Source organism: Bos mutus, chromosome 14 (assembly GCF_027580195.1).
Source record: "Bos mutus isolate GX-2022 chromosome 14, NWIPB_WYAK_1.1, whole genome shotgun sequence".
Lineage (NCBI taxonomy): Eukaryota > Metazoa > Chordata > Mammalia > Artiodactyla > Bovidae > Bos > Bos mutus.
In genome coordinates, this window is record NC_091630.1 from 62986550 (window position 1) to 63001161 (window position 14612).

The following is a 14612-nucleotide window of genomic DNA, read 5'->3' on the forward strand; positions in this document are numbered from 1 at the left end:
GGTTCCTTTATGGTGACCTCTCTCCACCCCCATTGTCATGGGCCACTGCACGCTGAGGGTCTCAGCCTTGCACCCAACAAGAAGCATGTGGTTTCCCTGCCTCCTTCCAGTCACTAGTAGAACCACCACTGAGTACCAGTTAGAGCAGAGACTCAGTGCACGAAATCTGTGGGCATCGGTCCAACCGCTAGCTCACCTCAGCTCGGGGTCTCCCTCTCCTTCTTCCTCACTCTGTGTATGGTAGCTAGTTGCCCACAGGTAGCAAAATTGGGAAGAGTATCTGTCCTTCCTGCTCTGAACCCTGTCCAGCAGGCTGGCAGCTACTGCTTCAGGCCTTGGCTCCCCAGGCTGAGAGCTGGCCCCTTGCTTGTGTGGTTCTGACTCCTGGCACAGGCGGACACAGTAGCTCTGTCCAGAGCTGGAGCAGCGGCCCAGTCAGAAATGCCATTTCTAGATGCCTCACAGGGAAGAACTTTGTGAATGGAGTCTTCAGTAAATCTGGAGATTGAATTTCTAGAATGACATCTTGAATTGGTGATAAATTCAGGAGCACAGAAACTCTCATGCTGGGTCCAGAGAGAAACAACCCCATCTGTAAAGAACCTTGCAGAGAGTCAGTCTGCATCTGTGAGCAGAGATGGCTCTGTTGAAGAGTCAATTTATGTTAATAGCGCATTTGAGTCTTTTGGCAGTGCATTCACGTTCTACTTTTGTCTTCATTTTAAACAGGAGAAAACTCATCTGCCTCCTCCTAGCTTCTGTTACATCCTCAGCGCTCATCCAGACGTGGGGCAGATTGATGTAATTGAAGATGACCCTGTTGCAGAACTTTACCAGCCACCGACTCCCCGCTTCTTAAAAGAAATTCTGCAGGTGGTGCCTTTCTGTGTGCCAGGCCTCTGTTCCTTTGCTGTGTGTGTGGGCTTGGGGAGACTTACACACTGTTTTCAATACATTCCAGACGGACGGCCTCTGTACCCATTGCAGCTTCTGTGCCAGAGTGATTTACCGGAGACCACAGGTGATCCATCTCTCTTTCTCCTCACATGTCGTACAACTTACCAAAGGATAATCTCCCTCAGAAATGGGTGGAGTCCCCAAACAGAAAAGCATTGTTAAATGCCAGTTGCGTGATCTGCACTGACATGGTGGTAAGTGCACTGCTTGTGCAGGTGGGGCTGTGGCCTCTCATGAAGTCCTGGGTGTGAAGCCTGAGTGTGCTCTCAGGACGCGAGCAGCAGCCTTGTGGCTGTCGCTCACTGGCTCCTGCCCACAGCCCTGCAGCTGGGCCAGAGGTGGAGGGGCAAGGAGTGTTCAGATGCACTGCCACCTTCGGCTGGTCTGTGGAAATCCTTACCCTTCCTGAGAAACTGACCATTTGCTAAGATGAACTCCTCCGTCCAGTGTAAGGCCATGTGCAGGACCTTGGGGTCCTGTCCCTTCTGTCTCCTTCAGATGGAATGTTTTTTCATCTTTCTTTTCTTTTATGACCTTGTCATTTTTGAAGAAGAGCTTGATTACTTAACAGAATGCCCCTCCATTTAGATTTGCCTGATCACAAAGAGATTTGTGATCTACGCCACATAAAAGTGCTGTGTTCATACCAGGAGCACACAGTTGAGCTGTCCCAGTGCTGTGATATGATACCAGTTGATTAAGATTTCTCTACTCTAAAGTTAACTAATAAATATTCCATACTTATTGCTTAATAACTGTGTAACAAATGTTTTGTAGGAAGATAGCTTAAGATTATTTTAATATCCTGTTTCTTATCAAACTTCTACCCATTCATTGTAACATCTATATGAATCTTGCTTGAATTATTACTCTGATAGTGGCTAAATGATAATTTTCTAATTTCAGCATTTTTCTACATTTATTAGTTGGCATTGGCTATACTTAGGAACTTTTATTTCCATGATTTATTTATGAATTAAGTCATTTATCTCAGCTTGAACTAGTAGATTGAATTTTTATTCAATGGGTTGTTATCTGTAACTGTCACTTATTCCAATGCTTACGTCTCCCCAGATTCAGGACAGCTCCCGTGTCCTTTGGACATGTCCCCATCACTCCTCAAGGGCTGCCTTACTTTCTGCAATAATAAGATGCTTCAGACTCTTCTTGTGTTTCCTCTGCTCTGAAGTCAGCGGTCTGCTAAGGAGCCCTGGTTGATTTTAGTGAAGAATGGCATTTAGAAGCCAAGATCTGGGTCCTTGGTGGGCTCATTGCTGCTGGGCCATCTCAGCAGATGGAACAAGGAAGTATGTGTGTGTCCTCATGCACGTGTACCTACCGCTCCACATCTATTCTTTCTTTACGTCTGTGTCTACCTAAAACTCATCATCTTATACCAGTACTTCCAACTCGAGGCCATAACCATGGAACTGACTCTAGATTTCCTCACTTCCATATTAATAACTCCCTCATCCAGCTCTGAGAAACCCGGCTCTCACTTTCCTCAGTATAAACTTCTTTAATTTCTTATATGTAATCAACCTCCCAACCATGTGAACCACCTCTTCCACTCAGCTCACAGCCCCTGACTTCACCGGTCACCTTCTTTGCCCAGTCATGTTCACTAGCCATGTGGGATCATCAGCCTGACCACCATCCATCCCAGCAACACCCTCATGCCAACCAGCTTCTCATAGCCCGGCCCTGCTGATCCCAGGGGTAACTCCAGTCAGATCCTGTCCCCATGTGCATCTACTGAGTCCTAATGACAGAAGACTGATGTAGTTGTGTCCTAGCCACCTCCCGAAGGCCCTGTGTCCATGACCGTCACACTGGAGTGTAGGATTCACCATGTGCATCCTTGGGGCCAGGGCTGTGAGCATTTCGTTCATAACACTTCCTCATCCTTGGGACACTTACATCTCGCAGGAGAGAAGAGTGTGTGTGCTTCGTGGAAGCCACTGTGATGACTCACATCCTCACCCTGTGGACGTGGGATTGGGAGGAAGTGCGTGGCTTCTTCCTCTTTGGTCAGAGGACTTGGAGAGAGGAGCCAGGGAGGGACAGGCCTCCCCCGAGCCATGGAGCCCTTAGAACAGCGACAGGGCTGGAGCTTACTGGGCTTGGCCATGTCCGGGGTGCTGATGACCACATATGCAAAGGCCGTTGCATCTGTGGAAATACTTATTGAAACGATATCAGAAATATTAGTATTAATAATAATCATCTAAGATTATTGCCTTTAAAAATAATTTTGGATTTAAGAAGAGCTACCAGGTTAATGGCAATCCACTCCAGTACTATTGCCTGGAAAATCCCATGGACAGAGGAGCCTAGTAGACTACAGTCCATGGGGTCGCAAAGAGTCGGACACGACTGAGTGACTTCACTTTCACTTTCACCAGGTTAATAGCCTTGACTGTGACTTTGAATTCTAGGCAAACAGTTTGTTTCTGGAGCCAAGGGAGATGTGGCTGGTGGTGACCGACATTACTCTGCAGACGCTGGACGAGGACTCAGGCCTCCCCAGAACCATGCCTGTGCGTGTTGCTGCCTCCTGCCTACTGGACCAGGAGGTCCGGGATGCTCTCTGCAAGGCCACCTCCCAAAGCTTCCTCTTCCGGGACGCTCTCCGAGACCAGGGTACGCCTTCCTCTTACTGAAAGCACTGGTCTTTCCCCGGCCCAGAGTTCCCTGCAGACCAGGCCCCTGTGACAGCTGCCTAGACAGAATAGAGCCCCGCCTGTGGTGCTGGCATGCAGGGGTGATGCTGGGGTCACTGGGGAGGGTCTGTTGGGGTCACGCTTTATGGGTACAGAAGTAACAAAGCTGCTGCCTAGAGCACCACTTTGTAAAACAAACAGAGAGCTCAAGCATTAATGCCCATCCTTCGATGTCCACCCTCTGCAGCACCAAGTCTCCGTCTAGAGAAAGGTGGTGTTCACATGTGACCTACATACATGTTCTTACCAGGTAAACCCTGTAAAACCTGTACCTCGTGCCATGTCAGGCTGTGTAAATACTGGTTGATGTGCAGCAAATCCACATTTTGCTTTTTGGAACTTTCCCTAAGTGTTTTCCACCCACGGTAGTCTGCATCCATTCTGGCTGGAGTCTGCAGATATGGAGCCTGTAGGTACGGAGACCTGACTCTCTGCTTATAACCCGTCAGCAGTCTTTCCAGGAACCACAGTAGGACCCTGCCTGGACAGCATATTTTCAGTGTTGAAGCTGCGTGACACGAAATTGATCTTTCTGCATCGAATGTGAACCCGTGTTTGTGTGTGTTTACAGCTCTGGCTCCCTTTCTGCATAGGCTGTGTCCCTGGACACACAGGGGCCCCACACCAGTGCCCCTGGCCACCCCTTCTGCCACTAACTGCCAGGAGGCTGGCAAAGGATGAGTCTTTCCTGGCAGGAGAACTTGCTAGTTTCAAACCTAGAACTGCAGTAATCCAAAGCATCTCTGTTGGCAGGTCAGATTGTCTGTGTTGGCCGAACTGTCCTCCTGCCTCTGAAACCCCGTGAGGGTGTGACCCTGGGTGCCTGGGAGCTGACGGGCCCCCTGCGTCTGGATGAGCTGGGCCCTGCCACTCGGGTCAACTCCATTTGCAGCATCCAAGGTGTGTATCGATCTTGATGGAAGAGAGATTTGTATTTTCTTAAATACCCCACTCACTTTGTGTTCGTTATTTATTCAGTGAGTGTTTGTTGAGTACCTGACACAGGGTACATGAGGAACAAAATGAAAAGACGCCGGCCTTTCAGACACAAGCAGAGCCAGGTTGGCAGCCTCTGGGGCTCCGAGTGCCTGTCCTGGGCCCTCCCTGTGGGCACAGACAGGAGCCCTGAGCCGAGGCGGAGGGGAGGGTGAGCCTGTCAGATGAGGGGCGGGGGGCGAGCACACCTGCCCAGGCTGCTGACGGGGCAGGGTGGGTGAGCTCCGAAGTGGGAGGAGGTGGCAGAGGTGTGTGTGGCGGGGGTGGCAGTCGGGGGTGGGGGGATTCAGGGCGGAGGTGTATGTGAGGGAGAGTTCGGTCAGGAGACCAGACACGTGGGGGAACAGTGATCTGGGACAGCACCGTGCTAGTCAGTTTCCAGAAGGTACAGAGGTTCCACACGTACGTCGCGGGCCTGTGTCCTCCACCCCAGGGCCACTCGACCCCCAAACCCCGTGTGCTTTTTATGAACAGCAAAGGCTGTGACCCCACTGCTGCTTGAGCCCAAGTCCCCTGTGTGATTGTGAGGCTGAGCACGTGTCCGCTGTGTTTCCTTCAGTGCATTCCCTTTACCCTACTGTTCCCACCAAGATGTAGCTCCTCAGGCTCATGGACTTGAAGAAGGCAGGCTCCAGCCGTCAGCTGGGTCTGTTCCTGCCCCTGCTCTCTCATCTCTGCTCCAAGGATGGCAGGACTGACCTCAGAGACTGGTTGAGGAGTCTGTGGGCTGACGGGGAAGCCAAAGTTCTGTGCTCCAACTGCCACAGGCAGGCGGCTGGCTGGGGGCTCGGGGGCTGGAGCCAGCGACAGCAGGGATGGGGCCCAGACTGCCACCCCTGCCCAGGCAGAGCTGGTGCAGGCCTTTCAGAAAGGTGGGAGGGCACGTGGGAAACCCAGGACAGCTGCACAAGCTCCATGTGCTGGAGGAGAGGGGCCAAGGTGGCCAGCTGGCCCTGTCCTGTTCTGCTGTCCCAGCTGTGCTAACGGAGTGGAACAGTCAGGTTTTTGTCTTGATGAAGCCCTGTTTTCAGCACCACGGGTCGACTCTGGAGTAAAATGGGGGCTGGCTGTTGGCTGTTGGGAGGAGCACAGGAGAGGTTGGCTGAGAGTCTGGAGGCTGGGCAGGCCGGTGGACAGGCGTGAAGGCCGGACTCTGCAGAGCCGCACAGACTGTCCGCCGGCCTGTGCTCTCCAGGCTCCCATCCCCTCGGGTCTCCCAGGGTGGGTCATCCAGGCTCAGAGCCAGTGGAAGGAGGAGGAAGCGACTCCAGGTGACAGTTCCCACCCCCAAACCCCTCCCGCATTTTATGAGAAAATGTACCTGAAGAGCTGGCTTCCTGAGAAGGGTTTGGAGCCAGACCACTCTTACCTGCAGCCAGGGAGTAAGAAGCATAGAGATGCAGGCCAGGAGCGTGCAGACAGTGGTGAGACAGAGACTTGCCTTTCCTAAAGAACCTCACATTTTAAAGAAATAATAATTTACAGTGAGATTTACAAAATACAAAATTTAACCATTTGAACGAGAAATTCGGTGGCAGTCCATTTACAGTACTGTGCAACCCCCTCCTAGTTTACATTTTGGCCTTTGTCGTCTCACTGGCTTTGAAAATAGAGTGGCAGCCTAGTTTTCAATCACAGTGTCATTGAGCAGAAATTCACCCTTTTAAAGTGTGTAACTCATTGTAGTGTATTCATACAGTTGTGCAAGCATGGCCACTAAGCTCCAGAGAGAAACCCTGTGTCCGTGAGCACTCACATCTCATCCCCTCCCAGCCCCTGGCTCCTGCTCCTCTGCCCTCTACCTCATGGACACTCATGTGAATGAATCATACGCTGTGTGCTCCTTGGTTTCTGGCTGCTTGCACTCAGCAGGACATTTTCAAGGTGTTTCTCAGGCTTTGTTCCTTTCTGGGGCTGAATAGTCCATCATATGGATAGAGCCTGTTTTATTTATGCATTCATCAGTGGATACACACTTTTTTGATCCTATAACTCATGCTGCTCTGAATTTTCATGTAAGGTCCTTGGGTGGACATCTACTTCCTGTTCTTTGGGTGTATGCCTGATGTCTGACATAGTTTTCATGTGGGCCACAATCACAAATAGCAGCAGCAGCAGAAGTTGTGCTCCCTCCTCACGTGATGGGGGAGGCATCTGTAGGAAGTGGCCCTTCAGAGGGCAGAATGTGAGGCTGAGACTGAACACCCCATGTCCAGACATGGTGACCAAAGGGAGTGTCGGGAGGTACAGCCCAAGATGAGGGAGATCAGGTATCCTCTGTGACCTGTCTGGAGAGGGGCAGTGTTGGTGGAGGGTCTCTGGCCAGCGGTGCCTGTGGAGTGACCCTGGGCCGACACAGGCTGCCTCGCGCTCCTGGAGCAGAGCTGTGACATGTGACATCCCCCTGCTCCGTCCTCCCAGCACTGGGTATTCTCAGGTTGTAGATCGTCAGTCATTCTCACAGGTGTGTGCTAGTGTCAGGTTGCTGATTCAGTTTGCGTTTTCCTGACAGCATGTGCTATGGAACGTCATTCCTGTGTTTATTTGACATCTGTATATCTTCTGTGGTGAGGTGTCTGCCAAGGGCTTTGTCCGTTTTTATTTGGGTTATTCACTTTCTTATTGAGTTTTTTGAGTTTTTCATATATTTTGGATAGCAGTCCTGTCCTAGATAGGTATTTTGCAAATATCTTTTCCCATCTATGGCATCTCATCTCTTAACAGTGTCTTTTGTGGACTAATTTTAATTTTAATGAAGTCCAACATAGACTTAGTTTTCCCTATGAATTGTGGTTTTGATGTTGTATTTAAAAACTCATTGCCGGACTAAGGTCACCCAGATTTTTTTCCTGTTTTCTTCTAGGAATTTTATAGTTTTGCATTTTACACTTCAGTATACAATCTGTTTTGAGTTAAATTTTGTAAAAGAGGTAAGGTCTTTTTCTAGATTCCTGTTTTTCCAGGGTGTTTGTCAGTTGCTGTAACACTATTGGAAACACTGTCTTTTCCTCTATTGAAATGTCAGGTCAGTTGACTGTGTTCGTGTGGGTGTGTTTCTGGGCTCTCTGGTCTGTTGCGTTGGTTTTTTCTTTCGAGGGCAGGATGCTGTCTTGATGACGGTGGCTCTGTTGTGTGTCTGTCCTCAGCTCCATTCTTCTCCAGTATTGTCCTGCCTACTCTAGGCCTTTCTGCCTCCTGTGTAAACTTGAAACTTGGCTTATGGTATCCACAAAGTGACTTGCTGTGCTTTTGATGAGAATTGTGTTGAATCTGCAGTGCACCTTAGAAAAAGTGTACATCTTAACAGTGTTGTCTTCCTGTACGTGAACATGGACTATCTCTCTCATAATTTTGATCTTTGATGTATTTCAGCAGTGTTACAGTTTTTCTCATACAGATCTGTATGTATTTTGCTACACTTATACCTAAGTATTTCATTTATTTTAGCTAATATAAATGGTATTGTATGTTTTTAATTTAAAATTTCACTTGTTCATTGTTAGTGTATAGGAAAGCAATTGAGTTTTGTATTTTACCTTTGTATCCTACAACCTAGCTACAATCATTTTGTAGCGCTAGATTTTTTTCTTGTTGATTCTTTGAGATAGTCTATATAGGAAACTGTCACTTGTGAACAAGGACAAGTTTTTCTTCACTCCCAGTCTCTATCCATTTTATTTCTTTTTCTGGCCTTCTCACCTTAGCTGGATTCCCAGCACCAGATTGAAGAGAAGTGATGAGAGAGACCTCCTTGCCCTGTTCCTGATCTCAAGGAGAAAGCACCACCTTTCCCACCATTAGTCAGTGATGTCAGCTGTCAGGGTTTTGAGTGTTTGTTGTTTTTTCAGCTAAAGATAATATCTCTTTATTCCACATATTGAAGGGAAAGAATGTACCGGTCTCTTACTTCCCCTCCAGTCAGTTCTGATTATTAAGATCGATAATGTTCCGTTCTGTAGCTGTAAAGCTTTGCCCTTTGTTGCAGGTTGATCCTCATAGATGAAAAACAGTAAATGGTATTTTATTATAATGATTATATAAATATTTTTCGCTGAACAGGAAACTAGTACATACTGTATTTCCTTTCTTGTATGATTCTTTTCATGGAGTTTTGTGTTGAATTTTGTTTTACTTACACTGCCTGCTCTATACTCTTAATTATTTTCCAAATCCTCAAAAATGGTGACAGATCTTTGGAGCCATCCTTTTCCTATGTAATTTCTCTCCTGGAGCCTTCTGTCCCTCTGAACCTTCCTTGACTGATTGCTCTGCTGTCAGCTGTCATCTAGGCCTCCTCGTATTAATCCTTTAGGGTCATCCTTTCCTAAATCACAGAACTTCTTTATTGGTTTATTCCAACTGTAGGCTTTTAATAAATGTTCTTTACCAAGGTGAGGAAACTTCCTCTATTCGTAGATTAATGAGAGTTTTTATCATCAGTGGGTATTGGATTTTGTCAAGTGGCTTTTCTACATCTATTGATACGATCATATGATTTTTCTTCTTTATTCTGTTGATATGATAGACTGTTGTTATTTAGTAGGTAAGTCATGTCTGATTCTTTATGACCCCATGGACTGTAGCCCACCAGGCTCCTCTGTCCATGGAACTTCCTTGTAGGAATACTGGAGTGGGTTTCCATTTCCTTCTCCAGGGGATCTTCCCGACCCAGGGATTGAACCCGTGTCTCCTGCACTGGCGTATATTCTTTAGTGCTGAGCCTCCAGGGAAGCCCGGTGATAAATTACACCCGGTGATAAATTAGTTGATTTTTTAAAATATTGAATTGGCCTATAAACCTGGAATAAGTCCCATTTGGTCATGGTGTAATCCTTTTTTATATATAGTTGGATTAGATTGCTGATATCTTGCTAAGGACATTTGCAGCTCTGTTCATGACAGACCCTGGTCTGTAATTGTCTTTTCAGGTAGTGTCTGTATCCGGGTTTGGAATTAGGTGCATGCTGTTGTTAGGGGATGAGCTGAGAAGTACTCCCTCTGCTACTGTCTTCTGGAGGGAACTGCATAGGATTGGTATAATTTCTTTCTTAAATGTTTGCTCCAATTGATCAGTGAACTCCTCTGGGCCTGGTGCTTTGTTTTGGAAAGTTATGAATTATTGATTCAGATTCTTTAATACAGGCTTACTTCGTTTTATAGTGCTTGGTGGATACTATGCTTTTTACAGATTGAAGGTTTGCAGCAGCCGTGTGTCAAGCAAGTCTCTCCCTGCCGTTTCTTCAGTAGCTCACTTAGTGTTTTGGTGTCACATTTTGGTAATTCACGCAGTATTTCAATTTTTTTCCTTATGGTTATATTTGTCATGGTGATCTGTGATCAGTGATCTTCGATGCTACTATTACAAAAAGATTGCAACTTGCTGAAGGCTTAGATGACAGTTAACGTAATTTAGCAATTAAGTATTCTTTAATTAAGGTGTTCGTTTTTTAGACATTATGCATTTGTTGCACATTTAATAAGCCATAGTATAGTGTGGACATAACTTTTATGCACACTGGGAGCCAGGGATCAAACCCAGATCCAGCCGTTGCCTGGCTTGCCAGAAGGGGGTTGCCAGTGGTATGAAGACCCCAGACAAAATGTATTTCCTCAGCTCGAGTCGTGTTCTGTAATTGGAAGGAAATTGCTTAATCCCATGTAATTGTAAATATTGTTAGCGCTCACAGATACCGTAGGATAAAAGGAACTGTGGTTTGTACCAGTCTTCTTTTTCTTAATTCATTTAGCAGACTCGCCATAACTGTGTGATTGAGTCTCTGTGCTGGGAGCCCTCCCCTCAGCTTGGACTCTGCCCTCTGTGAAGACGCGCCTTCCGGCTGTGCTTTTACTGGCTTGACTTTCAGCCTTTTACTGGCTTAACTTTGACTCAATCTTGATTAGATTTGTAAGAACAATGAAATTAGCTAGGCAGTCTTTTTTAAATCAGGATGTATTATTTTCCTTTTCAAAAAGTCATTCAAGGATGCATTGCAGGAATGCATTTTAATAAACCAAGCCTACTTAGTTCTCATTATTTTATCCTCTACAGATAAATTTTCTCCTAATGTTTGTTCTAGTGGAAAATTAAATTCTTTGCTCCAAGAGTGGGAAGGATGACTCTCCTGTTTTTCTGGAAACTTAGTTCACATCTTACTTTTTCTCACATGTCTTATTTCACCACTCTTCAACAAGGATGGTCTGAGATTTGCAGTGTATCTTGATGGTATGTACAGTGCTTCACATTCCAAGAAAATTAGACCAACTCAATCTCCTGTTTAAAATTCCTTCCTGGCTTCTCATCCCTTCCAAGATCAAGTCTAGAATCCCAAGGAGACTTGGAAGGTGCTGGCCCGCACAGTTTTCTGCTGTCTCACCTGCCTTTTTCTCTGCCTCAGGGTGGGCCTGTGCCCCTCCCTACCAGCAGCCCCACCTCAGCTCCATTCTTTCAGGAAGCCTCCCCTGACACTTAGGCCAGCCTAGAGGGCCTCTCTTAGGCCCCTCTAAGGGGTCTTTTCCATTTCTCAATTTAGCATGTATTTTATGTTCTACTTTTTTTTTTCCTTCAAGACACTATTTTTTAGAGCAGTTTTAGCAAAATTGAGCAGAAGGTTCAGAGATTTTGCACATTCTCTCTACCCCCACACATGCACAACCTCCCCCACCGTCAGCACCCCCACCAGATGGTGCGTTTGTTGTAACTGATGAACCTGTACCGACTCTCATCACCCAGAGTCATAGCTATAGCTGGGGTCACTCTTGGTGACTACATTGTGTGGATTTAGACAAACTTATGACATGCAGCCATCATTACAGTGCTGTACCGAGTGGTTTTCCTGACCTAAAACGTCTGTGCTCCACCTCTTCAGCCCTCCCCCTTAATACCTGGCAGCCACTGATCTTTTCACAATCTGTATAGTTTTGCTTTTGCCACAATGTCCTATAGTTGGAATCATACAGTCTGTAGCCTTTTGAGATTGGCTTCTTTCGGTTAGTAATATGCATTTAAGGTTCCTTCATGTCTTTTCATGACCAGAGAGCTCATTTATTAAAAATTACTGAACAATGTTGCACTTTCTAGATAAGCCAGACTTTATGTATCCATTCACCTACTGAAGGATTTCTTGGTTGCTTCCATGTTTTGGTAATTAAGAGTAAATAGCCACATGCCAATGTGGAGAAGGCAATGGCACCCCACTCCAGTGCTCTTGCCTGGAGAATCCCATGGACGGAGGAGCCTGGAAGGCTGCAGTCCATGGGGTTGCTGAGGGTCAGACACAACTGAGCAACTTCACTTTCACTTTTCACTTTCACGCATTGGAGAAGGAAATGGCAACCCACTCCAGTGTTCTTGCCTGGAGAATCCAAGGGACGGGGGAGCCTGGTGGGCTGCCGTCTATGGGGTCGCACAGTCGGACACGACTGACGCGACTTAGCAGCAGCAGCAGCAGCAGCAGCAATGTGTATGTGGACCTGTGTTTTCAACTCCTTTGTGAAAATACCAAGGAGTGTGATTGGTTCATTGTACCATAGGACAGTGTTTAATTGTGTAAGAAATTGCCAAACTGTCCACAGTGGCCATACCATGTTTTATTACCACCAGCAGTGACTGCAAGCTCCTGTTGCTCCACATCCTCAGAAGCATTTGGTGCGTCAGTGCTCAGGACTTGGCCGTCCCTGTAGGTGAGCAGCAGGGTCTCACTGCTGTGTTCATAGGTGTGCAGGGGTGTCTCATTGCTGTGTTCATAGGTGTGCAGGGGTGTCTCATTGCTGTGTTCATAGGTGTGCAGGGGTGTCTCATTGCTGTGTTCATAGGTATGCAAGGGTGTCTCATTGCTGTGTTCATAGGTGTGCAGCGGTGTCTGATTTCTGTGTTCATAGGTGTGCAGGGGTGTCTCACTTCTGTGTTCATAGGTGTGCAGCGGTGTCTCACTTCTGTGTTGATTTGCATTTCCCTCATGACATGACACTGGACATCTTCTTGTGTGCTTCTTTGCCGTCTGTGTATCTTCTCTGGTTAGGTGTCTGTTGAAGTTTTTGGCCCATTTTTTAATCAGGTTATTCTGGTTCTTATTATTGAGTTTTAACGGTTATTTGTATATTTTAGATAGCAATTCTTTATCAGAGTGTCTTTTGCGGATATTTTCTCCCATATTTCACGATATTTTTACTCATTTGTTTATCTGCTTTCCCAGACTGTGGAGTCCATTGTAATTGTGGCATTTATTCTTATGTTCACAGTGCTACATTTATATCCCACAGTAAAAAACATTGTATACATATTTGTTTGTTGAATAAATAAATCACAAATGTTGGAGTAAAGAGAAATAGGGAAACCACATAAGAGGAGATACTAACAAACCAGTAAGAATCTTTCCTTATCAAGAAAGTGGAAACCAAGCTGTGGGATTCCATTCCACCATCCAGGAGGCAGATGCTTACTGTAAATGTCCAGGCAGTGGGCGAATGTGAACAGTGTGAGCCAGAGGTCCTGTGGGATGCACCTCTGAGGGTTTTTCCATCTCTGGGCTCACACTTTTGGACACAGTGACTCCGTCCACTCCATGAGTCCATTCCAGGGGAAGAGCCCTTCACGGAAGGGGCCCAGTAGACAGATGCCTGCTGCCTTGTCCTAGAGCAGTTTGGACGCCTAGTGTCCAGTCTGGAGAGTGGTCAGGGGAACCCTGACGTAAATCTTCAGTCATGCAGAGCCTCAGGGCAGGACGTGACGGCGCAGGCATGCGTTCTTGTCACGTACTCATAACACGCATGCTGGGAGAACGCAAAGACAAAAATACTCGGGTAAGTGGTAATAGGCTTACGCTTTAAAACTTGTCCTTTGCTGTAACTTAGTGCAATAAATGGGAATTATAATAAGTTTGAAAGTGAAAGTGAAGTTATTCAGTCGTGTCAACTCTTTGCAACCCCATGGACTATAGCCTACCAGGTTCCTCCGTCCATGGGATTTTCCAGGCAAGAATACTGGAGTGGGTTGCCATTTCCTTCTTCAGGAGATCTTCCCAACCCAGGGATTGAACTTGGGTCTCCCGCATTGTAGGCAGATGCTTTACCATCTGAGCCACCAGGGAAGTAATAATAATAAGTTTAGGAGCATTTATATAAACTCACAAATTGAGGAAACAAACCTGGGCACCTCCTGTTACCATCTGTGACCTGAGGGGCACAGAGAGGCTGGGGGACAGAGCCGCCTCTGAGCCCAGCTCCCCTTCCCTGATCCCAGGCACCGTGGTTGCTGTGGACGAGAGCACCGCCTGCTCGTGGCCTGTGTGTGATCTGTGTGGCAGCGAGAGACTGGAACGGAGCCTGGCAGACAGGTAGGGGGCAGCCGCCAGGAACCCCACGGCCTGGGGCTAAGGGGGCACATGGGGCAGCCGAGCTGCCAAAGGAGGCTGGGCGCGTTTTCTCCCCAAGTCACCACTGCGCTCCTGCTGCTCCCTGAGGCTCCTCTGGTCCTAGAAGAGAAAAGAGCGGGCTTCCTCAGCTCCTCTGTTGTCAAGTGGGAGAGAAAGAACTTAGGGCAAACATAAATGTGTGGCATGCTGGTGACCGCACGGGCGACCCTTCGCAAGCTGACATACCTTCCTGCCCAGCATTACTGCCCCCTGCCCCCCACACACCCTGGACCCACCCTCCGAGCCAGTCCTCTGGCCCCACTGGCCGTTAGAGGCACCCAGGGCGCCCTCACTTTCCTGCTGCTGGACACCTGCTGGGTGGTGGCCTCGGGCCCAGACCAGACAGTGCAGGCCAGGGCTTGGAGATGACGGGAGCGTGGAGCTAGGTTCCTGGGAGGCAGGAAGGAGCAGGGACGCAGGTGACCAGAGCAGGTCTGCCTGGCCCCGCCCCTTGTTGGCCGGGCGCTCAGCCAGGTGAGCTCCCTGCCAGGTCTCTCCCTCCTCCGGCCACTCCACAAGTGGCCAG

At 47.6% G+C, this 14612-nt stretch overlaps 1 protein-coding gene across 1 annotated transcript in view; it reads left to right on the plus strand.

Moving 5' to 3' along the window:
- SPIDR (scaffold protein involved in DNA repair) overlaps window positions 1-14612 on the plus strand; it is a 276652-nt gene that overhangs the window by 256696 nt on the left and 5344 nt on the right. Inside the window, exons 13-17 of the mRNA XM_070382423.1 lie at window positions 730-873; window positions 962-1021; window positions 3396-3600; window positions 4434-4580; window positions 13915-14008. Of these exons, the coding sequence (XP_070238524.1) occupies window positions 730-873; window positions 962-1021; window positions 3396-3600; window positions 4434-4580; window positions 13915-14008 (650 nt within the window). The remainder of the gene's footprint in view (window positions 1-729; window positions 874-961; window positions 1022-3395; window positions 3601-4433; window positions 4581-13914; window positions 14009-14612) is intronic.